Below are 27,584 nucleotides of genomic sequence, written 5' to 3'. Positions count from 1 at the left end.
TGGGCCGTTCGATTTGAGTTGGCCCATCCGGAATCCAGTTAGCCCATTCATTTTGCTAATTCGTTAGCATGTGGCCATTAGCATAATCAGAGGGCACACAGGGACAGACAATTCGCCCACTCATTCACACCTAGGGACAATTAACCTGACATGCATGTTTTTGCAATGTGGGAAGAGACCCACACAAGCACGGGGAGAACATACAAACTCCACACAGTAAGACCGGTAGCTGGATTTGAACCCACGCAGGAGGTTCCCAAGACCTTAGAACTGTGCCGCACACGTGCTAACCACTGCACCGCCGTTCTGCCTAGTATTATATTCCTTTTACTTTATTATTGTTTTATTTTCAACACAAGGATACTGCTGGAAGTGTGAATTTCCCTACCAAGATGAATCAAGTATCCATCTATCTATATATCTGTTTATACCTTGCTGGGAGATATCGTCACAGACCAGAAACGGACACAGGACCCAATAGAGCAATCGTTTTTATTGATAAAGAGGGAGAGTAAGGCTCTGACCTGTGATGCAGGCATGCTTCCCAATTCCAATCAAACCTCCTCTAAGTCAATAAGGAGCAGGCCCCTCCCACTTCTCTTCACCGGGTGTCGACGTGCTCCCTCTAGGGTCCGCGCCCGCGCGCGCACGTTGACAGAGCAGCTCGCGACTCCTCTGCAGACCGCGAGTCTCTTTTTCCGTCTTTTGCATCCACAAGAGGAAGCTGCAGACGAGCAAAGCAGAAGCAAACTGCCGTGTCGCACATCCACAGCCGCCGTCATCTTCTCCCTTCGAAACAACAAACGCAGGTCAGAAGGCTTTTACGGTTGATGAGGCTTTTGGAGTTTCTCTCGCTCTTTTAAGCGGAGACGCTCCTGCGCTCGATTGATTTTTATTGTGTCGAGTAAAAAGTAGATCTTCTTTTGTAAACACTGCTCGTTTTTCCCATATATTCCAAACTAATGTATTACAACAACCTGATGATCAACAATATTCTACTGCCTTAAAATGGTTCAAATGGCACAACCTGTCATCGAACTTAAGCCTCCTCTGTGAAAAATCCTCATTACATTCAATAAATGTAACTTACTAGCACCGCTCTTTTATAGTATTACTCTAGTTGTATTGTTGAAGTATTTCTGTAGTATTTTTAGATTCAGATCCAGATATACTTAATTGTCATTCTAGTACACGTGTATACAGAACGAAATGTCGATACATCTGACCCGCACAGTTTCCTTGAATGTACAGATAGAAATCAAATGTTGTATTGAGTTGGAGTATTGAAGTACTAATAATATACTAAATCATTATAGCTATGAGTATTATACAGTAGTGCAAAGAGTGCAAGAGGAGCAGCTATGTGCAAATTGGGCAGTCAGGTAAACAAGTGACTATACAATTTACTGTGACACTATTACATTTTTACTGTATTACTTTACTTGTATTTTGTTGTTTTTTCACAGCAACATTTTTGTAGTATTTCCATTGTATAATTGTTGTAGTATATCTAGTATTTCTGTAGTATTACTCTAGTTGTATTTTTGTTGTATTTCTGTCAGAATCATTCTGTAGAGGTATTTTTTGGAGTATTCCTCTTGTAACATTGATATACAAGTATTTTGTATTAAAGTATTACTGTAGGGGGGCAGCACGGCGGTTAGCGCGTGTGCAGCACAGTTCTACCAACCTTCCTGTGTGGAGTTTGCATGTTCTCCCCGTGCTTTCATGGTATTCCACCGGGCACTTTGGTTTCCTCCCACATTCCAAAAACATGCATGTCAGGTTCATTGGCCGGTCCAAATTGTCCATAGGTGTGAATGAACGAGTGACTTGTCCGTCTCTATGTATCCTGAGACCAGTTGAGGGTGTCCCCTGCCCACTGCCCAAAGATAGCTAGGATGGACTCCAGCACCCCCGCGACCCTACTGAGGATAAGCGTGCAGATCATGGATGGATGGATGGTATTTCTTTAGGGGTATTTTTGTAGTATTTCTGTGCGGTGGACAAGCTTCTAAGCCCAATTTTGAATTTTTTAATGTTTATCTCCAGTCAGACAGAGGGAGGCACAACACTGGCAGGGTGGAAACCTTAAAGTATTCTAAGATTTACAGTGACCATTTTTTACAAGGCACGTTTGATCCACCTCCGAGCAATTTTATGTTCGGGAAGTTACTAGTCACGTCAAAGACACTCAATATAATAGGTCTGTCAAGGAACGGACCAGGAGGCAGGAAGTGTGAACTCATTTTGCGTGTACGATCTGTCACTTTAATTTAGAAAATAAAAGTTGTCCAACACGCAGGGACCAAAGACAAAACAAAACAGGCTTAAAGCCAATCAAAAGTTCAAACTAGGTAATACAAACAAAACAGGCTTAAAGCCAATCAAAATCACAAACTAGGCATTTACTCAGAGCAAACGGGCATGAACAGGTTTTTCCTCAAGTTAAGCAATGGTCTGGCCACGGGCAGTCCCAAAAGGAGCGCTTAAGTATCCCACACGCAATCAAGTTAATGTGTCTCAGCCGGTGTCAAGGGGTGGGGCCAGCTGGGTGCCATGACGACCGTGCAGGACATGACAAGGTTAGCTAGTGCCAGGGTAATCTACGCCGGGGTTTAATTAATCTGCAAAACGAAGCACATTAACCCGTACCAGCTAGGAAGAACTGGTAAGCATCCAGACCTTTATAGGCTTTTAGATCAGCACCGATGTATGGGGATACTCCAATTACAATAAATTGGTACAGATGGTCTGGACTGAGTGAATATGTCAATATTCGTTTGACTAGTCATTGCTAATGGCGTTGAATAGCATAGCTGTTTTTGTTGCTGTTGTCTACTGTTTACTCACCTCGTCCACTATTTACTATGGTTTACTGCTGTCCATCTTGGTGTCGTCACGTGGTTAGGTCACGTGCGTGCAAAGGGTCCATAAACTGCAAAAACAAGTCAAGTCACATTTACTTATATAGCCCTTAATCACAAACATTTCTCAAAGGACTGCGCAGCATTACAATGACACAATGACCTGATCTTAAACCAACATGCGGGGAAGGAACAACTCAAAAACCTCAGTGTGAGGAAAAAGAGAAACCTTGAGAAGGGACTTCACAAGTGGTATCCCCCATTCAGGATGACCAGGGTGAATTACATGTAGCGTTACAGAACACAAACAGTAAACACTAAACAAGTTGAAAAATTTGTCCGGATAGTGCACGACAGCAACGACGCCCCTAGCCTGTAAACTAGTCCAGAAAGTCTATGACGGCCACGACGCAGCTTCCCATCTCTGCCAGCTGGTCCATACAGGCGTTCACATGCTTCAGGTCAAACGCTGGTCCGCTGACTCATCTCAAATCCTTCGTATCACCACCAGGCAGGCAGTCAGAAAAAGACAGGACAATACAGAATATGAGGTGGGCATCAAACTGACATTTTCTTGGGCAATAAGGACTGAAGCTTAGTCTGGGTCTTTACTGGTATGACTCTAGCTTATGTAATTTCTTTTTGGGGTGTTCTGGCTTCCTCACATTATCAAAAATTGGCAACGCTTTTACAAGTTAAATGTACCACATATAATTATTCACTTAAATGGTTACGATCATAACATTAGCCATAATGATTTAAAATAGGTATTCATTAAATATATCATACTAATATTTGAGAAAATGCTCCATGAGTATGTTTTTTTGCATTGTCTGTCTGTAACAACCGAGGCTGAAGTTATAATAGCTTCTCCTCAGTATGCCAATTGTGTTTACATCTTAAAACACATATGTTGTCACGGGAAGAACGGACCAGAACGGAGGCAGGAAGGGAGAACTCATTCGCATTGACGATCAGAACTTTTATTTAGCAAAATAAAAGTCGTCCAACTCTCAAGGACAAAAAAAAACAAAAACAGACTTACAGGCAAACAGGAACTAAGACCAGGGAATACTCACACAACAGGTTTTAACTCAAAAACGTGCAAACACAGGTTTCCTCCGACTCAAACAAAACAGGACAGAGCAAAACAGAACAGAAAATGCAAATGAACCAGCCCCCACAATACCCACAACCCACCCTTAAGTAGCACACACGCAATTAGCTGATCTACTACAGCCGGTGCCCAGGAGGCGGGGCCAGCCGGTCGCCACGACGACCATGCTGGACACGACATATGTCAAATTCAATCTTCACGGGCCACATCTTCTTTGGCCACAGAGATTACCTTGATTCATTATTGTATCATACACCAGGAATCATTGAGTTTTTGTTTTCTATGTATGTAACTTCTCCTTGTACTTCATTTCATTGTACTTTAGTGAATAATGATAATTTACTACAATTGAATTGACCAAGGCAGCACGGCGGCGCAGTGGTTAGCGCGTGTGCGGCACAGTTCTGAGGTCATGAGATCGAACCTTCCTGTGTGGAGTTTGCATGTTCTCCCTGTGCCTGCGTGGGTGTCCTCCCTAGGCTGGAATCGAGCGAGGGAATTGTCTGTCCCTGTGTGCCCTGCGACTGGCTGGCAACTAGTTCAGGGTGTCCCCTGCCCACTGCCCGAAGACGGCTGTGATGGGCTCCAGCACCCTTGTGACCCTACTGAGAATAAGCGGTGCAGATAATGGAGGGATGATTTGACCACACATAGGGTTTTTAAGGGTTATTGTTCTATCTTCGTTATTCATTATCCATTATCCGTTATCGGTCAGTTCATAATACGCTACAAAGCCTAGGAGCCGGGATACTTACTCTCAGCCAAAAGGCCAAGCTAAGGTCCTAGCCATAAAGCCTTGCTGCGATCATTGCGAATGCACCGTTCCCGGAAGTACTGCCATACCGGGCCGATACAGACCGTGCCTTACAAGCTCAGAACCTAATTGCACCACTCCCGGAGGTAGTGCAATTCTGGGCCGATATGCTAAGATATAAAATATAGGCTACTAATGGTGCCTGAATAATAATGTTTTCTTTCATTTCATGTTCATGTAACACCCAAAAGGTCCCCGGTACGAGACCGAGTTGGAACATTGGTTGGCCTGGACAGGGATTGGTACCACCAGGCTCATACCTGTCAAGCTCCAGGGCTCCATGCCCGTACAAACTGCCGTATTTTCCCTTACAAAATACAAAATAATCATACACCTTTTTTTTTCCTGAATGATGCATGATGGGAAATCCCCAGGCGGCAGACGCATGCGTACGTTAGCATCAAACCGCTCGCTTTGTTTGCAATGAAAAAAAAGGATATCGAGATAAAGGCGACCGCGGCGAACTCGTTAGACTCGATTGATTTGCCGTTTGGTGATCGTCGGTGTTTATCGGATGGTAGCCATCATTGACAAATTTGCGTTTTTCCGTACATATTTCCTTGTACCACGTACACATCTTAAAATGTATAAAAAACGTACTTTGTACGGCAAAACCGTACAGGTTGTCAGGTATGCTGTCATGTCCTGCACGGTTGTCATGGCGCCCAGCTGGCCCCGCCCCTTGACACCGGCTGAGACGTATTGGACTGATTGCTCTTGGAGTACTTAAGCGCGCCTTTTGGAACTGCCCGTTCCCAGATCATTGCTTAACCTTGTCGAAAACCTGTTCATGCCTGTTTGAGCTGAGTAATGCTTAGATTGTGATTTAGCCTGCCTTTGAACCTGCTTTGTTTTGTTTTTGGTCCGTTTGTGTGTTGGACAACTTTACTTTCTCATTTAAAGTGACGGATCATCTACGCAAATGAGTTCCGACTTCCTGTTCCCCGGCCCGTTTCCTGACCTATGCAGTAGTAGTTCCCCTATGACCCTAGTTGTTAGGGGAAAATTGGGATTTTTAAAGCAAGGACATTTGCACTTGGTGCCTCTTAAAGATGACTGACAGAGCCATAAGAAAATGTTTATTATTCTGATTATATTAGAATATATTTGTTAGGTTTTTAGTAAGATACATTAGGATCATTAGATTATATGTAGGCAGCACGGCGGCGCAATGGTTAGCGCTTGTGCAGCACAGTTCATGTCATGTTCAAATCCAGCTCCAGACTTCCTGTGCAGAGTTTGTATGTTCTCCCCGTGCTTGCGTGGGTTTCCTCCGGGCACTCCGGTTTCCTCCCACATTCCAAAAAAACATGCATGTCAGGTGAATTGGCCGGTCCAAATTGTCCCTAGGTGTGAATGAGCGAATGAGTTGTCTGTCCCTGTGTGCCCTGCGATTGGCTGGCAACCAGTTGAGGGTGTCCCCTGCCCACTGCCCGAAGATAGCTGAGATGGGCTCCAGCACCCCCGCGACCCTACTGAGGATAAGCGGTACGGCTAATGAGATGAGATGAGATGAGGCTATATGCACCACTTGAAAATCTTTCAACATGGCTTGTAGCTTAATTTCTTATTTGGCCCTTTCATATCTTCGACTCTCTTAAAACAGCATTCGAACATTTTACACCGGTCGACTACCGTATTTTCCGCACTATAAGGCGCACCTAAAAGTCTTAATTTTTTTCAAAAGCTGACCATGCGCCTTATAATACAGTGCGCCTTATATATGGATCAATATTAAATCGCAAGGTCTCGCAACTTACGCAACAGCCGCCGACTCGATTTTCCCCCGAACGCAAAGTAGTCCGCGGTGTATGCTGGGATTTATATACCGGGGTTTCATTGGCTAACCAATATGTCAATCATCATTTGAATCGATCGCTATTGGCTAAAGTTATTCGGAGCCTCGGATAGGCTAGAAGCCGAAACAAAACCCTGCAATTGGCCGAAAAAGATGTGTCAATCATCCGTTAAATCGATCGCTATTGGCTGAAGTTATTCGGAGCCTCGGATAGGCTAGAGGGCCAAAACAAACCCTGCAATTGGCCGAAAAAGATGACCGAATAGCAAGCTTGTCATAAAGAAACATGTTTTATTAGTCTGTATTTGTAAACATTTTACTCTCCTGGATTTACTACACTCACGGTTGTAAGAAGACCATGATTGCGTATCATTATTGAACGTGAGAACTTAGGTGAGCTATGCGGCTTTCTATTTTCCCGGTATCTTGTTTTAGAACGATCTTGATGTTGCTGTGATGAGTCGAGTGAATTCAACTCAATTCCAAGTGTTTATTGTCTTATGCACAGTAAAGTTGCGAGCGAAAAAGAAAATAGAAACTACGGAATGGTTGGCATTTCTTGAATCCCAAGACTTTAACCTCCCGAATGATATTTGAAACGATGCATTTGAGTGACATCGTACGGACACCGCATCCGCACGTGTCTACGACACGTATTTGCTTCTTTGCAAGCTTTGGGAATGTTAAGGGGGTAATCAGTTGGACTGAATCATCTGACTGTTACCGTTGTAGCGCCTTATAATCCGGTGCGCCTTATCTATGGAAGATATAGGACCAAAAACTATTTTTGGGGGGTGCGCCCTATAGTGCGGAAAATACGGTAATTCTTTGATTTAAACAATAGATGTGGTCATATTTTCAAATGTGTTGAGTTTTATCAATTGACCATAGCTGATTACCCTTTCAACAGAGGTTTGGTAGTGCCTTGTTCAATCAGTAAATCGACAGTATAGGATGAGCTGGGACATGTTCCACAGGAAAAACGTAAAGTGGTAAAGTAAATTTATAGATAATGAAGCGGCAAAATGCGTTTGATCGCTTTAAAGGAAATGGAGAAGTCTCAAACGAGACACAGAAAAGCTGCGATGAGCTTCGTCATGCCTCATTTGCTTGGTTGTTGGACCCGCGTCGAACAGGTGTCCAAATTTCATAGGTAGCTGAGCACAAAGTTGGTAAAAATCCTCCCGTGGTTTCCACCCCGTTCTCAAATCTTCCGTAGAACCGATGTCCTATTTAAAAACGTCTTTAAAAACCGCCTTTGACTTTTTTTCCTGGTCTTATTTCTTCCTCTTCCATCCCCATCCTTTTGTCTCTTTGTCGCTCTGGGCTCAGCGGGAAGCATCGGGGGAGGATTTTATTCAACAAAATATTCGAAGGGGGGTAGGGAGCTCGCCCCCCGCTGTGCATGCGTGTGCGAGGCCTTGGCACGCGCTCCATAAGAGCCCCGTTGGGGGATTTTTCGAGTGCCACTGTGCAGCAGACGCAAAATCTCCATGCGTTGGACCCGCCAGCAATGTTCAATCGCACACTGCCCGCACATTCACAGCGCACAAGAAAATCCTCGAAGCTGCGTGTGTGCGCAATTGCGCACTACCCAGAGCTTTTCCGCGCACAAGAAAATCTAGCCAGCTCACAAAAATCAGGGCTCCAAATTGCTAATTAAGAAGCCAATTTAGTCAAAGTGACAGTGCATGAAAGTAAAGATACACGGGTTCCCCTGACGTTGTGTTCTAAATGCGGTATTTTGAAGTCAAGGTCGAAGTAGAACGAAGTTGAGTCAAGTCAGTAGAGTTTCTCGAGAACCGGCTTCTTCGGCTCGGCTCACTAAAAGGAACCGGCTCTTTTGGGTCCTAAACGGCTCTTCGGGTTGTTTTTGCTTCTTTCATCCCTAAATGACCAAATATTATGTAAAATTATGCACAAAATGACCTGAAGGAAGGGGGAATGGAACAAAAGAAAAAATACCAAAATGAAAAAGTAGTGAAAAGCTGAGAAAAAAGAAACAAAAGGAAGAGAAAAAAGAAGAGAAAATTCAGAAAAAAGCCAGAAAAAAGGCAAAAAAGAAAGTCTGTAAAAAAAAAGTAAGTAGAGAACAGAAAGAAAAAAGTAACAGCTAGGAAAAAATAAACACAATGAGATTTTTTAAAGGAATTAAAAAAAAGAAGAAAACGTTTGTGTTGTATTCAAATCATTTCCAATTATACCAGGTCAATCCTGTTGCCAACATTGTACTTCCACTAAAAATATGATTAAATACAGTTGTGTATTGTGCAACCGACTCAATAAGCCCCCAAAATGTTAGTATTATGCGACAAAAGATACCGGGAAAAAAAAGAAATGGAAATCTAGTGAAAGAATTGTTGTAAAAGTAAATGACGTTTGTAGGCCGTACAACCTTTGCAATAGTACATGAGTCAATTCATTCAAAAGTGAATTTTTTTTTTTTGCATTGGCGGAAACTCAGCAAAATGTAACGTGATGTCAAGTTTTGGACGTGTTTGATAATGACTTAGTTGCCACACTTGGGATTGCTGTTGCTCACTGTTGTTTCAAGCGTTGCTCACCGACTTTGTGTGAACGCTCAGACCCGTAGGGAAAATGACAGGGAACATTGCTCGCCAGTCCGATTGGTCCTCCTCGGTCTCTTCTGCGACTCGATTGTGGACAGATGGAGCGTCGCGGTCTTGTTTTTTCTACTGCTGCTGAATACATTCTTCAACAACTAACACGCTCGGAGTAGTCGTTAAAATGAGTGTAAAATAACTTTGACGTGCCAGTGATGATGTGCTTGTGTTTAAGGAGAGAATGGTTTTAATGAGCTTTAGCTTTTTATGTTCTATTTTTTTAGTTGCACCTGTTCTTGTCAGGAAGCGGACCGGGAAGCAGGAAGTCGGAACTCATTTGCGTAGCCGATCTGTCACTTTAATCCGGAGAGAAGAGTTGTCCAACACACAAACGGACCAAAAACAAAACAGGTTTAAAGGCAATCCAAATTACAAACTAGGCATTACTCAGATCAAACAGGCACAAACGGGTCTTCAACAAGGCAAAGCAATGGTCTGGCAACGGGCAGTCCCAAAAGGAGCGCTTAAGTACTCCAAAAGCAATCAGTCCAATGCGTCTCAGCCGGTGTCAAGGGGCGGGGCCAGCTGGGCGCCATGACAACCGTGCAGGACATGACAGTTCTCCGCAGTCCTGTCCCTTATGTCTGCCAATCAGGTGCCTCCAGGCAAAAGGTTTGGTCTTGGCATTGGTAGGGACACATCACATTTTTTTAAGTGATCATAAAATATTAAATACCAAGTCAAGTCAATTCACATTCATTTGTGACGCCTTTAATCCCAAAACGTCTCAAAGTGTTGCACAGACCACAATGACAACACCCCCTTCAATGCCTGTCAATCAAGAGTTTATGATGAAAGTCGTGTATGTGGATGGAGTTCGGTTTAAAGATGAATGACTTTTCTTAATCGGCGTGTACGTTTATCATGATTGCTCAAAAATGATTGGGATACGTCCAATGTTCCCTGTCATTTTCCTTACGGGTCTGAGCGTTCACACAAAGTCGGTGAGCAACGCTTGAAACAACAGTGAGCAACGGCAATCCCAGTTCAACTATCCCACTGTTTCCAGCAACAGGTATCAGGCAGGAAACGGGTCAAAACAGGTCGATGGTCGGGAAAGAAGAGCAGGGTAGAATCTAGTCCAGAAACAGGTCGGCAGCGGGTATCAGGCAGAAGAAAACAGGGCAGGAAAATGTCAGAAGGTTGCCTAGCTGGGAGCATAGGTTCGCAGACGGTCTGACAGCTTCCTCTCGGAAGCTGGGGGTTTAAAAAGAGTCCATGAACCAATCGGCGCTCAGGGCTGTTAGCACCAACGGGGCAGTTGCCCTGAATCAGCAATCATGACAGGATCGAATGCAATTCGGTCCGTTAGATTTTTCACGTCTGTTTTACAAGTCGGCACCATTCTCCACAGTATGGTTGTCCTGGCGCTGTCGTCTAAAAATAATAAGGCTCACATTTTACTCGACAGAGCCCTCATTTGCATTCTCTAGCCTGTCTAGCCTAGTAATAAATATGTGCTCGTCTTCGTAATCCGTGTCTGACTCTGTGGTAGTTTTTATTTTGAATGCTCACATTGCCCAAAAACATATGACATAAACAACTTGCAGTCGAGCTGAAAACGGCAAAGCTGAAAATAACTTCTGGTGTGCAGGGGCTCGCCGCCATTGGTGTTCTGCAGCCAGATTCCTAATGCAGTCGGCGCCAGCGTCGAGCTCAATAGATGAAGTGTTTCCTATTAAAACATGTGTAATGAAATGATCTGCACTTATATAGCGCTTTTCAAGTCAAGACTTTCCAATGCGCTTTACAGTGTGCTTCACATTTCCCAATAGCGGCCGTGCAGCCATGTCAGGCGCTAACCTGCTTATTGGGGGTATTAGGGGTTCAGTGTCTTACCCAAGGACACTTCGACATGTAACACGGACGAGTCGGGGTTCGAACTGGGATCCCTTGAGACGAGCGCTCTACCTCCTGAGCTACTGCCGCCCCTAAAAAAGTAGCGGCTTATAGTCCGGAATTTACGGTAATATGTTATTCAACCAGTTTGCCAATCGACTACTCCGCATTCTTATTGTAAACTCACCGACCTAAATAAGGAAGACTTTCTTAGAGGAAAATAATACATTTGCAGTTTATATCCTCACAGTGCATGGCTTGACTCATGACAACCTCTGGTTGGACACCAGCAATCACCAGAGAGGTTTTGGTTCCTGGTTGGGGGAGGGTCCGGAGGAGCGATGGGCTCCTTGCTTCTGTATTCTTTTGTCCGCGGCATCCTTTTGGTTGCCAGAGCTCTGAGGAAAAGCAGCAGATGGCTGTTGGTTTGCCGTCGCAGCAGAAGTCGCTTAGAATTATTTATTCATTTTTAACCTTTCACACTTCCTAGTCGCGTCCTCTTCTGTAGGTTTTTTGCAATTCCAACGCTTCACACCTATGTATCTCTCGCTCGGATGCTCGCCTCCCCAGAAAAGGAAAATGTCGCGCTTTCAAGAAAACACAACCTGTTATGTCATTGAGGCGGGTCAGCCTGGGTGAAATACAACTCCATTTTCAGGATTTCATTATGTTGTGAGTAGGCCGTGCACATTTTCCACCTGGATCAATAAAGAGGTTTAAAAATTTTATGAGATTGTGTTGGGGATCCTAAAGGACCCTCCAGGGGGCATGAGTGGAGTGAGTGTTTTGCTGATGGAAAAGCTGGTATGAGGATAAAAGTCATTGGCCCGCCATCTCTGTAACAGATGCTCAATCTGCAACAAAGTACTTATGAGGCGAGCCACTCGAAAGAGGCCAGACGCTTGAGTTGCGTTAAAGTGGATGGCTAGAAGAAGCTCTAAAATGGTGGTGCATCTTTGAGGAAATGAATGCACACTGTGTTTAATAGCAAGGGATTCATCAAAGCTCTTCTGCTATTAGATAGATAGATAGATAGATACTTTATTCATCCCCGTAGGGAAATTCACACTTCCAGCAGTCTACCCCGTTGTTTATTTACAGATGAACATGATGCCCTAGGGGTGCTTGTAGCGGAGTGGATGACGTCACGCTAGTCCAAAAGTTCGACATCCCTGCGGCAGATGGAAATCTTTTCTTTGTGAAAATAAAGGGATACACCACCTCGTGTTAGCGAGTCCGCCTCCTCTCCGATTCACCCCGGCTTTCGTGTCTCTGTATAGCGGCGTTGAAGCCGGATAGCTCCGGGTAGCTCCGGGTGGCTACACGTTAGCGTCCGGATTGCTAAACGTGAGCCACGTTTCCGCAAAACACAGCAACTGCGCTCCCTGTGCGCTTCGATGGTTTCCACCAGCACTCGATGATCTTATTTGGTCGTGAGTTCGCATTTACCATGATTACGGACGGTACCGAAGACTTATGACGCCGCTAGCCGCTTCGCTAGCTCCGGCTCTTCTTCCACGATAGGCCCCTTCATCACGCCGGCACGAGAATTCTTCAGGGCAAGGAGTTGATTCCTTGAATTAACGCATTTTTGTGCGCTAAAACCCATGTCCATAGGATAGAAGTAATCCATAGTGTAGTTGTCAAAACGGGAAGAAAAAACACCGAAGATAGGAGCAGACAATAAAACAATAGGGCAGCTGCTGGAAAAGGCAGCCCCTCGTGGCAGCGCCGCGTATTATCGTACGCTAATCAAGATTTTGTGCTTAGCTCATTACAACACTTTTTGCAAACTATTGACAAGGTTGGAGCTTTAAATCCTTGAAAATGCTTACATTTTAATGTTGGGTTTTCAAGGATTAAAAAGTGCTTGAATTTTGGGGAATGTACCGTATTTTACGCACTATGAGGCACACCGGGTTATAGGGCGCACCCCGAAAAAATAGTTTTTGGTCCTATATTTGACATATATAAGACGCACCGGATTATAAGGCGCTACAATGGGAACGTGGACAAAACAGTCAGATAGTTCAGTCCAACTTCTTACCCCCTTAACATTCCCAAACAGTGAAAATGTGATATATGATGAGTGTTTATGAAGCGTTTTGGGGAACAACAGTTAAAAAAAATGGTCTGTGTTCATTTTAATGAAAGTGAAAGAGCTTCCTTCTGACAATAACAACATACTTTAGCTAGCGGCATCCAACGGCTTTTACAACAAATACACGAAACCACACACAATTAGCCGTATTTAGGGAGTACAAACAACCGCTCGCTTTTGGTATAATAAAGTCAAATTTGAGATGAAATGTGACAGAAGAGAATATACTTACGTCGCGTCGCCGAGTTCCCTCCTTGATGAACTGAGCGCCACATACGAAAGGGGTGAGGTGGGAGGAGTTGAAGGAGGGGGGGGTGAGCGAAGCGGCAATGACTAAGCATTGTGTCGGGGCCTCCCCCTCCCCTTCACAATAAGAGTGTCCACACCGTGTCCTCAGTTGACATAAGCTCGCGCTCAATGGCGTCAAGTCAATACTGTAAATGCTTTTATTGAGAAGGTCAGGTATATTTTTTTAGACCTGCGAAGCTCTGAACCCGTAAAAGTGGAACCGCGAACTAGCGAGGTTCCACTGTAATGACAAAGTTCAAATCCTCCGCAAAATAAACCTATTCTATTTCTTTCTGGGTTTTTAATGTTTTTTACTGATTGATTTCTAATTCGTCACAGAAGAATCGTATTTTGCTGGGCTTTCACCGTTGCCATTTGGGGCGACTCTCTTCTGTGAATTCCAAACCGATCCGCAGAAGTAAACAGTTTCGATGAAATGGCCCTGAATGGAAAGCGGTCCCGATATCAAGTGAAATAGAATGCGCCAAGGATTTTCTCTTAGGACAAAGCAATGCAGACATCCTCCAGCTCGTTCCACTTCCGTCACACCTCGCTGATGTGTTGACTCTTGTGATAAAAAGGTAGCGAGCTCCATAAAGGGCGTGTGCAGTGACCGTTTTGTGTCCTTTTGCCAGGGAAGATAAGTTGTGTGAGGAAGGAAAGACATGTGGTCAACTCGCTATTGCTTCCCTTTTTGCTGGTCAGATACTCGTCACACAAACAGGAAGGACAGGACAGATTCTTAAAGTGTCGATTTGAAATGACTAGCACAAATGTGCCCTACTGCAAAGGTTTCTCCTATTTCCTTTTTTGCATTTTTTTTAGGTTATACTCAATGACCTTAACTTTAAATTCATATTTTTATAATTATTCAGGTGGAAACTCTTTACAATCGCTTTATGGCAGGGTCAGTCTGTCAAGTACAGTAAACCCTGGTCTTTTATTCAGGCAGTACACCGTTAGTCAGGTAATGATCTAAGTGGCAGGCGAGAGTTAGGTGCTTCAGTAAACCCCTTTAGTGAAGGCCACAGTCCAAGAGTTCATCAGGTGGTACTTGTGATCCAGAAGGGCAGGCAGGGAATCACTACACTGGAAGAACAAGGGGCTTAAACAAAAGTGCTTGGGACGGGAAGAATAAATCAACAAAGTAGCAAGGAACCAAGGGGGCAGAGTACCAACACAGGAAGGAAGAATTGTGATATGAGGATAAAACATCGAAAAATAAAGAAGTGACCACGGCTGTGAGGAGGAAAATTGGAGAGGCCAAAAAAAGCTAAGGTCGAGAGATAGAAGAGCAAAAAGAGAGGGAACCGACAAACCATGGTGCAGGATCCTGACACGGTCTCATTTTTACTGGTACAAAGAAATATTGAGTAGAATTTATTTCCCACAACATAACGAATGTCCAGGCTGCATTATGCCATTAGTCACTTTTCATATTTGTTACAAAAGCACAATAAGCTAAAATCAGAATTAAAATTAAAACAGAATAAATGATATGGGTGAAAACTCGTGCAAAACATATCAGAATAAGTGTCTGAAATAAATATATTACAAAAATATACAGTTGTAAATACATATTATACATGGTTACACATATTTACAAAGAAAGACGGTACACCAAGAGAGTTTTCCAAGCTTTAATAATAATAATATAACTTTCCTCCCAAACGGTGCCTGTGACAGGGCATTTAATGGTAGCAACACGCTAGCAATACGCCTGCAACACAGTAAAAGGGTCTGTTAATAAAACATACCGTACTTGTAAAAATCACGGTAAACCGTCCTCATCTTCCTTCTTAGATCTGAAGCCATCAAAGTCGTCTTCCTCAGTGTCGGAAAGAAACTTTGTCATATAGACGTCGTCCCACGCTCCCTAATTCCAAAACACGCTAGCAACACGCTCGCTCCTTCTTTATCGGACTGCTTGATTGCTTTTAGCTTGAAAGCTACGTCGTGTGCCTTTCTTTTTGCATTTTGCATGACGAGGGTATGTTTACGCTAATTTAATCTATGCACATGCCAAGAAGTTGCAGTCTTCCTCGGCGCATATATTCCAGCGGTCGAAATCTTACCTTTTGTACTCATTGGCCGCATCACTGAATAAGCCGCAGGGTTGAAAGTTTGGGAAACTTTAGTCCGGAATTTACGGTAATCAGTAACAACTGTGCAACCTTATCAGTTAGCAACGAAAGTTAAGTCGAGCCTTCCTTTTTGCCTACAGGGGTCACTGTTACTGCCAAAAGATGATCTCCCCTTCCTCGTTAATGACCTTGGTGCTTCTTTTGGTACTGGTTTATTTTTCCTTCGCTGCTGACTCTTCCGGCAATCATCCCGGCAAGAGGAAGCGAAATTCTGGAAGACACTTGCAGCACCCCTTGCAGGCTGCACCGGTTTACGGTGACTTACGAGTGACGAGGAAGGGCCGGGGTAGCGGCAGAGGCCTGACCCGACCCGAGGACCACGGCGCGGGCCCGAAAGGTTGGCATCCCGTTTGGGTGGAGTCAAGACCGGGCCGAGCCGGCCCCAGAGAAAACTGGTTGGCGGGCTCACGCAAGGGAAGGGGACATGGCGAACAATCCTTCCCCAGGAGACATGGGGCCAAACGGGACAAGGGACCACACGGAAAAGGTAGGTCTTGGCAGCCTGCGAATGTTATAATGATAAAATCTTGTGAAAATGACTTCAGAGGTACTGAGGTCCAGAGCTTTGGTCCGTAAAGTCAATCAAAAGTGACTTGTTTTACTAGCAAGCAATGTCCCCTCTAAGCTGCGCGCGTGCGCAATTGCGCACTGCTCGCACATTCTCGGCGCACAAGAAAATCTAGCCAGCGCACAAAAATCAGGGCTCAAAATTACTCATTAAGAAGCGACTTAAGTCAAAGTTGCAGTGCATGAAGGTAAAAATACACAGGTTCCCCTGACGTTGTGTCCTAAATGCGGTATTTTGAAATGGAGTCGAAGTAGAAAGAAGTTGAGTAAAGTTAGTAGAGTTTGTCGAGAACCGGCTTCTTCGGCTCGGCTCACTAAAAGGAACCGGCTCTTTCCGGTCCTAATTGGCTCTTCAGTTAGTTTTTGCTTCTTTAATCCCATCATGACCAAATATTATGTAAAATTATGCACAAAATGACTTAAAGGAAGGGGGAATAGAACAAAAAAGAAAAAATACCAAAATGAAAAAGGAGTGAAAAGCTGAGAAAAAAAAAGAAACAAAAGGAAGAGAAAAAAAGAAGGAAAAATTTAGAAAAAAGCCAGAAAAAAAGAAAAGAAAGAAATGTAGGAAAAAAGTAAATAGAGAACAAAAAGAAAAAAGTAACTGCTCGGAAAAAATAAACACAATGAGAATTTTTAAAAAGTAGAAAAAAAACAATTATACCAAGTGAATCTTGTTGCCAACATTGTACTTCCACTAAAAAATGGGATTAAGTACAGTTCTGTATCTTACAACCGACTCAATAAGCCCCCCAAAATGTTAATATTATGCGATAAAATATATCAGGAAATAAAAAGAAATGAGTATCTTGTAAAAGAATTGTAAGAACAAACGACGCTTGTAGGCTGACAACCTTTGCGTACATGAGTCAATTCATTCAAAAGAGAAAAATTATATTACATTGGCGGAAACTCAGCTAAATGTAACTTGATGTTAAGTTTTGGACATGTTTGATAATGACTTAGTTGCCACACTTGGGATTATGGTTGCTCACTGGTTGTTTCAAGCGTTGCTCACCGACTTTGTGTGAACACTCAGACCTGTAAGGAAAATGACAGGGAACATTGCTAGCAAGTATGCCCACATAAAACTTTTTCATTTCACAGGCTTTTTTGCTGAGCCACAGGTAGGCGTGGTACTAGATGAGAGCCGCCCTCTGTCTTCTTTGTTTTCGGACACTACAGGTGACAGCTCCTCTACCAACTTCGCAACGTTCGGCTCTGGTTCCTCCATGGTTGGCATGGTGACCAAGGAACATCCTCCCACGCTAACCCCTATCGCCACGAAACCACAGGTGATCGGAAAATGACATTGTACTTGCAGTCAGGCTTAAACATCAGATTCTGATTCAGATTCAGATCTACTTTATTGTCATTCTAGTACACGTGTATACAGAAGGAAATGTCGATACATCTGACCTGCACAGTTTCCTTGAATGTACAGATATAAATAAAATGTTGTATTGAGTTAGAGTATTGAGTACTAATAATATACTAAATAATTATGGCTATGTATAGTATTTTACAGTAGTGCAAAGAGGAGCAGCTAACCAGATGTCCAAAATGGGCAGTCAGGTAAACAAGTCAGGTAAACAGTAACAATAACACTGTAGTACAAACAATAACACTGTAGTACAGTAGGTCAATTTGCCATTCATCAGATGAACAAAGAAACCAACTGACCAATTGACTAATTAATTATCAACATAGAAACTAATGAGCCGATTTATGAGGTATTCAGCTGAAAAATCAATCAAAATACCAAATAACTCATGAAATATGAATGTGACTTGACTATCAAACCAACCAATGAACACATTACCTAAAGTGGTGAGTTCACCAATCAGATTCAGATTCAGATTCAGATTTACTTTATTGTCATTCGTGTACACGTGTATACAGAACGAAATGTCGATACATCTGACCCGCACAGTTTCTTCAGCCGGGATAGATAAGATTAACCATGTCTTCGTCAGAATTTTAGCGCAACAGTTCGTCATCTCGCGGTTCGATGCCACTTCCAGTTGTTAAATGGTCCAGTTTATTGTCCAGAGAGCGAACGTTGGAGAGGAAAATGGATGGGAGAGGCGTTTTGCAGGGTTTAGCCTTTAGCCTAGCTGTTAGCCCGGCCCGACAACCTCGCTTCCTCGTCCGGCGGTCACGCCCTGTCTTGCCACTCTGCTTCGCTGCTTTGTAGGCCGCTGGGTCTTGTTGACATAGCAGTTTGTGGCTAATAAACACTCCCGAGTGGTCGTAGCACCGAGCGCTTGATGTCTGGATGATCGCATATCCAGCAAAAAAAACTGCGATCGTATCTTAATCTGCAGTTCGAGCCGACTTTGTGCGCCATCAAAACTGAGTCGAAAACTGGATCTTATGGCCGACGTGTAAAAAAACGTTGCGAGCCGATGCAGCCGCAGCCGAACAGGGGCGCCGCCATGATGAACAGTGAAACCAGTTAACTGTCACCTAAACTAAGTAACAAATCAATGAAGGACGTAGAAACTCATTAAAACTATATCAAATAATAAACGTCTTAAAAAGAAACTAAACTAGTAGTTGATAATACAACCAATCCTGAATCCAACTAACTAAAACCAAAAAGAATTAACCAGTGTAGTACCAGCCCAAATCAGAGGACAATCGGCAGGTTGGCTCACTAATAGTGTACGGTTTAGTATAGACATTCAAAATGAGGAGAGAAGGCATCATTGGTTTTGAACACGCAAAGAGAACAGGAGAGATTCCAAACATCAGGTAAGAAATCCCAACCCCCTCCTAAAAGCCCTCCCCTGAGCCCTTTCTTTTTTTTTTTACTAAATCTCCTAGCTTACAAAAAGATGATCTACCCTAAAGGGTGTGAATACCAAAAAAAGCAACATGATTGGCCAAAAGTGACAATGACGTAAACAGTGCATTATAGTCAAAACTGTCACGACCCAGAATGGAATCTCAGACTCAATTGCGTTCATTTTAAAGGAATCTTTATTGGATTGAGCTGACAGAGCTGGCTTTGGAAGCCGATGGTTGTCGGTCGCTCGCAGCGTTGGACGGAACGGCTGTTCCGTGACAGGTAGGCAGAATCAATACGGCTTAGCGGGCAGGTCGATGGCCAGGGCAGAAGAGTAGATCGTAAACGCGGGGCAGAAACAGGTCGGAACCGAAGGCAGGAATCAAAACAGGAGAGTAGTCTTTGGTACTTGGTAATCTGGCGAAACACACAGGAACACAGAAGTACGGTCTGACGTCCATCTCTGGACGCTGACCGCTTAAGAAGAGAACGTCAGCCAATCAGAGAGCGCACTCCAGCGCGCCAAACGATTGCCACAGGTTTCTTCACTTTGGCAATCATGACACAAAACAACAGTGAGCAAAAAGGGTCAGAATAAAGAACTGGCATCTTATGCAATCTCTTGTGCACGTGTCAAAAATTAAAAAGAGATAAAATTACTCACAAACCTACTCACTCACTCACTCACTCACTCACTCACTCACTCACTCACTCACTCACTCACTCACTCACTCACTCACTCACTCACTCACTCACTCACTCACTCACTCACTCACTCACCCACTCACTCACTCACTCACTCACTGTGGGAAGAACTTAATTAATGGTTGATACAGTGGAAGCTCGGTTTTCGAACGCCTCTCAGTTGAACAAATGGGAGTCCGACCAAAAATTTCGAGAAGTCCGAACGCCGGTAATGCCTGAGTGCGTACGCTAGGGTGCCATGCTGAGCGGCGTACGGGTGTTTTAGCCCCTTATTATGCCTCCCAAGAAAGTCGGTGCAAGCAGCAAAGTTGCTACAGGTGAAAAAGGAAAAATAGTGCGTACAACTATTGCATTCAAGAAAGAAATCATAGCAAAATATGAAGGAGGTGTGCGAGTGTCTGATCTCGCTAGGGAATACCCAACTGTCTACCTGTGCCTTCTGCTGACCACCACAAAGGTAAGAAATCCTATTCATAATTCTTTTCTTATTTATTTTTATTTTTACATGTTCATGTTAGTGTAATCTTTCGTACGATTAGCCTGGGTTAGCTTTATGTTTACGTTAAACATTTAAGGTAAACATTAAACGGATTAAAACGATTTACATTATTTTTAATGGGAAAAATGATTTCGGTGATCGAACAAATCGGTTTTCGAACAGGGTTCTGGAACGGATTATGGTCGAGAACCGAGGTTCCAAGGTATATTGTTACTTCTAAAAGGAATGTTTTTCTGAAAAAAAACATCTGGGAAAAGCTCTTTCATGATGGGTACAAATCCAGTCCTGTAAATGGATGTGTAGTGCTCTCTCTTTTCAGCTGTTGGAACTAGGGAAGGAGCAAGGCGAGGTATCGCCTACCCTGGACATGGCCCTCTTCGACTGGACGGACTACGAGGACATGAAACCTGCCGACGCGTGGCCGACTTCCAGGAAGAAAGGTCTGGCTCCAAGATGTTGGGACGAAATTAGATCCCGAAATCAATTCTTTCCCTGTTTCGAAAATCGAATCTCGTTTTGTAAATGTTGCAGACAAAAGACGAAGTAAAAACCTCAGCAGCGGGAACGTGACAGTAGACGTGGATGACGTAGAACCCTGTGACCATCATCTGGATTGTCTGTCAGGTTAGCCGCATTCTGCATAGTTCGGGGATCGGATAGTCTCTGTATCAGGTATCGGTATTTCGGTATCGCATACTATTGAATAGTTCAATTTTATGCAGGTATATGTATGTATATATATATATATATATATATATATATATATATATATATACAGTGAAGAAAATAAGTATTTGAACACCCTGCTATTTTGCTATTCCTCCCACTTAGAAATCATGGAGGGGTCTGAAATGTTCACTGTGAGAGAGATAAACTAAAAAGAAAAATCCAGAAAACACAATGCATAATTCTTTAACAGTTTATTCGTGTGATATAGCTGCAAAAGAGAACTCCTGAGAAAATGAATGTTAATATTTGGTACAGTAGCATTTGTTTGCTATGACAGAGGTCAAACGTTTCCTGTAGTCTTTCACCAGGTTTGCATACAGTGCAGGAGGGATCTTGGCCCATCCATTCACACAGATCTTCTCTAGATCAGTCAGGTTTCTGGGCTGTCGCTGAGAAACATGGAGTTTGAGCTCCCTCCAAAGATTTTCGATTGGGTTCAGGTCTGGAGACTGGCTGGGCCATGCTAGAACCTTGATATGCTTCTTACGGAGACACTCCTTGGTTTTCCTAGCTGTGTACTTCGAATCGTTGTCGTGTTGGAAGACCAAGCCACGACCCGTCTTTAATGCTCTGACTGAGGGAAGGAGGTTGTTCCCCGAAATCTCACCATACACGGCCTCAGTCATCCTCTCTTTAATGCATTGCAATCCTTTGACATTCAGAGAACTGAGCAGAAATCACATTGCGTCATCAGCCGCTATGGCCCATTGTGATGCTTTGTGTAACTTGAACAAACAGATTCCCTAAAAGGCGGATAAGCGGTGCAGATAATGGATGGGTAGAGATTCCCTGATCCGTATCAGTTCTAAGCCCGGTGCTAGGTGCTGTGCCGAGATCTGTGGGAAGAGCCCAACGCATGCCCGAAAAAAGATTAAGCTTCATAGTTCTGTAAGCTGCAGTGTTTTAAATGTCGAAAATTACAAGCTGCTCGTAGTCCAGAATTTACGGTAATTGTGCTTGGATTCCGAACGCACAAGGAGTGTAAAGTGAGGTATAAATAGAATTAACTACAATCAGATCAAATGTGTAGAAAAACATCCCCAAAGCATGATGCTACCACCCCCACGCTTCACAGTAGGGATGCTGTTCTTCGAATTGTACTCTTCATTCTTCTTCCTCCAATGATGACCGAAAAGCTCCATTTAGGTCTCATCTGACCACAGATCCTTCTTCCATGACTCCTCTGTATCCTCCAAACAGTCGAATGCAAGGATTTCCAAAACTTTGCTTTGCCCGCTCAAGGTTCCTGTTGTGACTTGAGGCAACACGAGTGCAGAGCCCACAACAGAGGTCTGAACAACAAGTGCTATGACGACTGCATGTGTGAGGAAGGTGAGAATTTGATGAACCACACTTGACATTGCTCATTCAAACTCGGTTTCTGATATCCGGGACTCTAATTCTTGATCGTAGGCTTCCGCTGCTACGCTAAATTCCACCGCAAGCGACGCGTGACGAGGAGGCGGGGTCGCTGCGTTGTTCCCGATTCGGTCAGTAGTGACCAAGGAGGCTTCATCAGCATCTGAGGAGGACATGAAGTTCTCACGGAAGATGACCGCTCGGACACAGTTGGCTTCTGAGAGGAATGAAGGAAAATAGTCAATCGAGTGAAGGCAAAACCCATGAACCTAAAGAAAAAAAAATCCAAACCTGTTCGAACCTGAAACTACCCAAATCTACCTTATGTATTCATAATCTCTTCAGTTGGCTTCTTTCTAATGTTCAACCATCTTCATGTAGATAAACATATAGCAGGCGTTTCAATCTCCATTTACTCAGAGGCCGCTGGAGTTAGGGTCTAGGAAACGTTTTCCGCTTTTCCCAAACGTACGTATTTTTTCACGCAAAATAAGAGCTAAAGGTAGAAAAGTAGTTGTAATCAGTATTGATCCAAAGTAAAATACAGGTAAACAAATCGGTAATGCTAAATGCTAAATGATCTGCATTTCTATAGCACTTTTCAAGATACTGAAGAACTCCCAAAGCTCTTTACAATATGCTTCACACTTACCCATTCACACACACACAGTGATGGTGGTGACAGCCTTGCATGGCTAGGTAATAAGTTAATAATAATAAGACTTGAGAACCCAAATACAGAATGTTTGTTGAAAAATCTAATCAGAATTGCATGTACACATACTCTCTCTCTCTCTCTCTCTCTCTCTCTCTCTCTCTCTCTCTCTCTCTCTCTCTCTCTCTCTCTCTCTCTCTCTCTCTCTCTCTCTCACAATGGGAACGGCCAGCCAAGTACACTGATTTTCAATTACTGTATGTACTGTAAGTTGCGTTTTGAAATGAAATGATCTGCATTTCTATAGCGCTTTTCAAGTCAATGAAAACTTCCCAAAGCGCTTTACAATGTGCTTCACATTTACCCATTCACACACACACACTCATGAAATGAAATGAAATGATCTGCATTTCACCACAGCCTCACCACAGCCTCCAAACGTTTTGAGGCTAATCAAGATGCTAAATGGTAAATGGTCTGCATTTCTATAGCGCTTTTCATAAGATGGAAGAAAACGGCAGATTTTGCTGCTTAATTCATATGCCACAGAGTCATGACCAGTGTTCCCTCTAAGCTGCGCGTGTACGCAATTGCGCACTGCTCGCACATTCACAGCGCACGAGAAAATCTAGCCAGCGCACAAAAATGAGGCCTCAAAATTACTAATTAAGAAGCGACTTAAGTTAAAGTTACAGTGCATGAAGGTAAAAATACACGGGTTCTCCTGACATTGTGTCCTATATGCGGTATTTTGAAGTCGAGTCGAAGTATAATGAAGTTGAGTGAAGTTAGTATAGTTGGTCGAGAACCGGCTTCTTCGGCTCGGCTCACTAAAAGGAACCGGCTCTTTCGGGTCCTAAACGGCTCTTCAGGTTGTTTTTGCTTCTTTCATCCCTATATGACCAAATATGATGTAAAATTATGCACAAAATGACTTAAAAGAAGGGGGGAATAGAACAAAAAAGAAAACAATACCAAAATGAAAAAGTAGTGAAAAGCTGAGAAAAAAAGAAACAAAAGGAAGAGGAAAAAAAGAAGGAAACATTTTGAAAAAAGCCAGAAAAAAAGAAAAGAAAGAAATGTAGGGAAAAAGTCAATAGAGAACAAAAAGAAAAAAGTAACAGCTCGGAAAAAATAAACACAATGAGATTTTTTTAAAGGAATTTTAAAAAAAGTAGAAAAAAAAACACGGAAAAAAGAAGAAAACGTTTGTGTTGCTTTCCAATAATATCTAATTATATGAGGTAAATCTTGTTGCCAACATTGTCCTTTACTAAAAAATGTGAGTAAATACAGTTGTGTATCGTGCAACCGACTCAATAATCCCCCAAAAATGTTAATATTATGCGACAAAATATATCAGGAAATCAAAAGAAATGGATATCTTGTGAAAGAATTGTAAGAACAAACAACATTTGCAATAGTACATGAGTCAATTCATTCAAAAGAGAAAAATCATTTTGCATTGCCGGAAACTCAGCAAAATGTAACTTGGTGTCAAGTTTTGGACATGTTTGATAACGAATTATCTTGCCACACTTGGGATTATGGTTGCTCACTGTTGTTTCAAGCGTTGCTTACCGACTTTGTGTGAACGCTCAGAACCGGAAGGAAAATGACAGGGAACATTGGTCATGACTATCCAATGTATTCAAAATGTGAACAGTGATTTGCTTGATCTCTCATAAATCCTGTTTTTGTTTAAATATTTTGATCTTAAATGCTTAAAATCTAAATGAGATAAATCTAACATTACATCCGATGTTGAATTCATCTTTGGAACCCATTGATTTCAGTTTCACTTATTTCATTGGAATATATCAGTTCTACACACAAATGTTTTAGAACAAACAAAGTTCATAACCCGCAGCTCTACTTTTTGTCCAAATATGGCAAATTTACGACAGTGGTACCTCTACTTACGAATGTCTCTACATACGAAAGTTTCAGGTTAGGAAGGACCTGAGTGGGAAAATATTGCCTCTAGTTACAAAGATTGCCTCTAGTTACGAAGAAAAAATACGGTACAGTACGCACTTGAAATCTACCTGGCAACCCCGAGCGCATGCGTGCTCCAAGCATGCTTTTCTCATCACCGTCACATTTCAGAGTTCAAAGATGAGGGGGATTTCTGGCAAGATAGAGGGGAGAGGGACACAGCCAATCAGCCCAAATGAAAGACATTTTAGCAAAATTCCGTAAGTCTCGAAATTTGTGGAAAGGAATTACCGTAAATCCCGGACTATAGAGCGCACCTGATTATAAGCCGCACCCACCACTTTTTAAGAATGTTGCCACTTTTGTACTTACACAAGCCGCATCCATGTATTAGCCGCGTGTGCCCGCATTGGAACTCGTGACACTATCACAAGTTTAACCCAGACCATTCTAAGAGTTCCGCAATTGTTACTTCATAGATGGTGAACAGGTTCAGAATCTAAGTCGGCATCATGAACAGAAAATGATACTCGTAATTAAGGTATGATGCAGACTTGTAAAGTCCGGGTCCCGTTGAAAGTAATCTGAGGAAACAAAATGTATATTTCCAAAGTTAAGGGTGGGAAAAATATATATCCACTATTGTCCGCTGCGACAACAGACAGATCTACCGGTAACTCAGCTTTACTCCAATTCCCATCAGCCCGCGTTTATCCGCCCCTTCTTTTTCATTCGTCCGTAGAACACATAACAGAATAAATCTCTAAAATAAATACATGACAAAAATATACAGTTGCAAATACATATTATACATGGTTACACATATTTACGAAGAAGGACCGAGAGAGTTTTCAAAGCTCTAATAATAATAATATAACTTTCATCCCAAACCGTGCCTTTGAAAGGTACCAACACGCTAGTTAGGATCACGCTCGCAATGTATCAAACGTACCTGTCAAAAAATAGCATCCCTTAATTGTGAAATTCACTGTAGATCGTGAATCGTGAACTTCCTCCTCATAACTATCGCCATCGAGGGCATTTTCCTCATTATCGGAACGTACCTTAACTTTACAATGTATGCTTAAACGCAGAGGTTGAAGTCTCTCTTGGCGCACATAATCTACTGGTCTTAATCTTAGAAAAATTCCGTAAATTGGTCGCTTCACTGACTAAGCCGCAGGGCTGAACATTTGGGAAAAAAGTAGAGGCTTATAGTCCGGAATTTACGGTACCCGGAAAAATTGTTGACAAGTCAAGCTACCGCTACGTCTGCCTCACGTATTTCCATGCCAAATGTCAGCTTAAGCAGACCTCGTTGAATCAGTTTTTTAATAAAGGCGAGGCAAAAAGATACATGAATATATTTATGATTTCCTTTATTTTTGTTTGTGTTTACATGATGTGCCTCTTGTTGTATGTTTATTGCGTGGTCATTTCATTTTCACATGTATTTGTTTCATGTGCTGATGCACTTTTATTATTTATTAACAATGTACCATACTGTATTTGTGGGGCTTGGAACGGATTAGCGCATTTCCATACAAAATGCATCTCTACTTACAAAGTTTTCAGGTTATGAAGCTGTTCCCACAACAAATTGTATTCGGAAGTAGAGGTACCACTATACTTGCTTTTAGTCTGTTTTGATGTATTTTTCAACTAATTCATCGTTTTATTCCTTTGCTTGAACTATTGAATAACTCTCGATGAGAGATGAAGCATTATTTATCCTGAAGATCGAACGTATGACCGATTAACAGACTGTAGGTTTGTTAAATACATTTGAACAAGCTTGCTTATTTATTTATTTATTTATTTATGTATTTATTTATTTATTTAAAGCGTAGGTGCGGATAGATGCATCTTTTAAACCTTGCATGAAGTTAAATGTGGAAGGCCATTCCAACATTTCATTAACTCACGAAATTATTTTTTGAACATCTTGACATTTTGGGTTTGCAAGTGGTCTAATAATGTTTGTTGATTTTTTTTTGTAGTTTTTAAAACCAATTGTCCTTCTTCGAGGTTGTTTACCTTCATCTCACACAATTAAATCGATATAATATATATGACTTTTGGGTCTTACTATACACATCATCTGCAGGGTGCTTCTTAAAAAATACGATTTATTAGTATAAGTGTCCTAAAACTTTGACTTTTTTTTTTAAACCCACGGTTATACATGTATTACTTATTAAAGTGTATTTATTTTGAAGTGTTGTGCTTTTTGTACTTTGTTTGCATTGAATATTAAAACAATTGTTATGTAAAAAAATGACTCATTTCGACCATTTTTTTTATTCAATTAAGGTATTGATGTTGATTTAAACATCCCATGTTCAGCTTGTGATGTATTGGTTTTTGAATTTGTTTTCTATGGTTTCACTCTTGCGCCATTTCATTTCACTAATGAAATTCTGTGATGACCGTCAAAAAAGATTTGGGAAATTCTTTACAATTACTGAGCTGCTCTTTAATCCATTTTCCTAGATTATCTTAGAAATGTCATTTTTAACTTGAGAAAGAGTATTATTTCTCCTTTTTAGCATTTTCTGCTTTTAATAGTCTCCTGTAGTTAAATGGACAGAGGTCCAAAGAATGAATTTGGCTAAAAGCTGAGGGCCGAACTGATAGATGTTTAAAAAAATGTGAAATAGCACCTATAGTCTAGCGGACCTAATTGAATCTACCGAAAACCTAAATACATTCCAGTTATGATCAGATAAATAAAGCAATATTTTCTTAT

The 27,584-nt window shown here is 42.3% G+C and overlaps 1 protein-coding gene across 1 annotated transcript; it reads left to right on the top strand.

The window, feature by feature from the left end:
• The first annotated feature begins 690 nt into the window (after positions 1-690).
• draxina (dorsal inhibitory axon guidance protein a) lies at positions 691-25,970 on the top strand. The gene is made up of 7 exons (XM_088339083.1): positions 691-809; positions 15,673-16,079; positions 17,267-17,454; positions 20,474-20,594; positions 20,686-20,778; positions 22,126-22,215; positions 22,297-25,970. Exons 2-7 carry the CDS (start codon positions 15,695-15,697, stop codon positions 22,407-22,409), a joined length of 990 nt encoding a protein of 329 aa, XP_088195209.1. The 5' UTR covers positions 691-809; positions 15,673-15,694; the 3' UTR covers positions 22,410-25,970.
• The last annotated feature ends 1,614 nt before the right edge of the window (positions 25,971-27,584 follow it).

The sequence above is a fragment of the Urocampus carinirostris genome, chromosome 6 (assembly GCF_059441175.1).
Source record: "Urocampus carinirostris isolate Australia breed hairy pipefish chromosome 6, RoL_Ucar_1.0, whole genome shotgun sequence".
Classification (NCBI taxonomy): Eukaryota; Metazoa; Chordata; class Actinopteri; order Syngnathiformes; family Syngnathidae; genus Urocampus; species Urocampus carinirostris.
Note: the sequence above shows the minus strand (reverse complement) of the source record. Positions and strands in the feature narration are given on the sequence as shown.